Source organism: Carlito syrichta, unplaced genomic scaffold (genome assembly GCF_000164805.1).
Source record: "Carlito syrichta isolate Samal-C Ts95f unplaced genomic scaffold, Tarsius_syrichta-2.0.1 Scaffold308579, whole genome shotgun sequence".
Classification (NCBI taxonomy): domain Eukaryota; kingdom Metazoa; phylum Chordata; class Mammalia; order Primates; family Tarsiidae; genus Carlito; species Carlito syrichta.
Window position 1 is genome coordinate 823,506 of NW_007252675.1, and position 2,229 is coordinate 825,734.

The window sequence follows — 2,229 nt, forward strand, 5'->3', positions numbered from 1 at the left end:
GTCTGGGTGACAGAGTGAGACTCCGACTCAAAAAAAAAAAAAAAAATTAGGCAGACTCTGGAGTCCCAGGACCTGGGTATTAATCCAGACTGTCACTTTCTCATTGTGGCCTTTGGACAAGTCACCAATTAATTTCCCTGGACCTTAGATTTATCATCTGTAAAATGGGGACATTAGTAGTACCAACCTCAAAGTGTTGTAGTGAGGATTAGAGTTAGAGGTAATTTACATACAGTTCTTCTTAGTCCACTGCTTGGTACATAGTAAATGTTAGGTATTGTTATGCTAGGACACTTACATGTAATAAACTTTATTGGTTACATAACCTTCCATCCTTTGTTGGGCCTTCCTTTATTTAACCAGCTTTGCATAGTCATTTCCAACTTTGCCCTATTAGAAATTCACACAAAATAGGCCTAATTGCTGCGTGTGAATTAGAAATTAAATAGCAAAAAATGAAGGAAAAACATTTTCCAAGCCTGAAAAACCAAGACTCCCTTTTTTATCTACAGGAAAACGTGGAGAGAAGGGTGATCGAGGAGAAGTGGGACGTGGGCACCCCGGGATGCCTGGGCTCCCAGGGATCCCAGGTAAGACCTTGGCCATGCTCAGCTACAGTTCTGTGCTTCAGCTAGGGTATCAATGACCCACGGACACCTGGGTCTCGTCTATCGAGGCCTCATCCTCAGCCAGCTCAGTCCTAGACGCCTGGCTTCTGCATCCGTTTGGAGCATCCAGGCGTCCCTCAGTGGAGTCTGGCTGGCAGCTGGCAGCTGGGACTCTGAGGACTTCCTGGGATGCACCCACCATCACTTCATGGAGGGGAAGGTTGGGACATTTGCTCCCAGGGCTTACTGACTGGGAGTTGGGAATGGACAGTCACAGAGTCTCTGTGTCTGGGGCAGGGTCCCTTCATACTATGATGTCCTTGGCCTAATTTTCCCCACCTGAAAAAATTTCATCTCAAGAATTCTAGGGCCGAGACAGGAGGATACCTTGATGTCTGTCTTCCCTTCTCAGGACTCCCAGGCCGGTCTGGCCAGGCAATCAATGGCAAAGATGGAGATCGAGGGTCCGCAGGGGCTCCCGGAGAGGCAGGCCGACCTGGCCTGCCAGGCCCTGTGGGGCTGCCGGGCTTCTGTGAGCCCGCAGCCTGCCTTGCAGCTTCAGCCTATGCCTCTGCCCGCCTGACGGAGCCTGGATCCATCAAGGGGCCATGAGCATCTGGCCTGGACAGAGCCCGGTGGGCATCCTGTGGGGGAAGGACTAGATCCCTTCTGGGTGGACAAGCACTCCAGCCCCAGCCTAGGAAACTGACTCTCCCAGGACCTTCTGTCTGGGGGCCAGGAGTCCTGAGGAAGAGGCATTCCCAAACATGGGGGAAGGGGAGGGAGGGTGCTGAAGTGAAAAGGTGAGGCCAACAGACAGGGCAAGTGTTGCTAGAGAGTTGAAGCTCCAGAGGGAATAGGGTGGCTTTCCTTCCAGAGCGCCACTCAGCTGTTACCAAAACAAATGTCTCCATAATCTGCACCATTCTCCACTGGCCACCTTGTCCTTGGGGCAGTGGGCTGTATGCACCCCGGGATGCCTGGGCTTCCAGGGATCCCAGGTAAGACCTCGGCCCTGCCTAGCTACCGTTCTGTCCCCCAGCTGGGATTAATGACTGAGGTCCCTGACGATTCCTGATGTCATTCTCACTCTCTGGACTTACTGGATGGCTGTTAAGGGGCAGCCAGCCTGTGGTGGCCATCCTCAAGGTAGCCCCACTGCTTCCTTCCTGCCTCCCCTCTGAGTATTTAAACACTATCTCCTTTCTCTTTCTAGCGTAGCTTCCCCACCCCTTTTTCCCCAGACCCACCCAGGCCTTTCTGTAAATAAAAGCCCTCAACTTGGGCATCAACCAGGATGTAAACTGTTGGGCTTCTTTCTTGTGGATGAGAAGGGGGGTTGTCGCTGGGTCTCCATTGCCTGGACAGGACGGTCAGGGATTCTGGAGGGGGAGGGCAAGCTGGGATGCGTACCTCTGGGCCCATGAACTGTGAGCATGAGAATGGCATGGCATATTTGAAGGACGTCTGTGGGAAGAACCAGGATGCAGGAGGGTGACCTGCTGTGGAAACCTGGACGAATCCTGTCCAAGCCTTTGGGGCAAAGACTCAACTGTCTGGTTTCTCCCAGTATTGCACACCCAGTGTCTTGCCAGGGCCTGCCACCTGGAAGATCCTCTGT

The 2,229-nt window shown here is 52.7% G+C and overlaps 1 protein-coding gene across 1 annotated transcript in view; it reads left to right on the forward strand.

Moving 5' to 3' along the window:
• Positions 1-1,899, forward strand: part of COL9A2 (collagen type IX alpha 2 chain) — a 15,591-nt gene extending 13,692 nt beyond the window's left edge. Inside the window, exons 31-32 of the mRNA XM_021716252.1 lie at positions 513-590; positions 1,021-1,899. Of these exons, the coding sequence (XP_021571927.1) occupies positions 513-590; positions 1,021-1,220 (278 nt within the window). The 3' untranslated portion in view covers positions 1,221-1,899. The remainder of the gene's footprint in view (positions 1-512; positions 591-1,020) is intronic.
• The last annotated feature ends 330 nt before the right edge of the window (positions 1,900-2,229 follow it).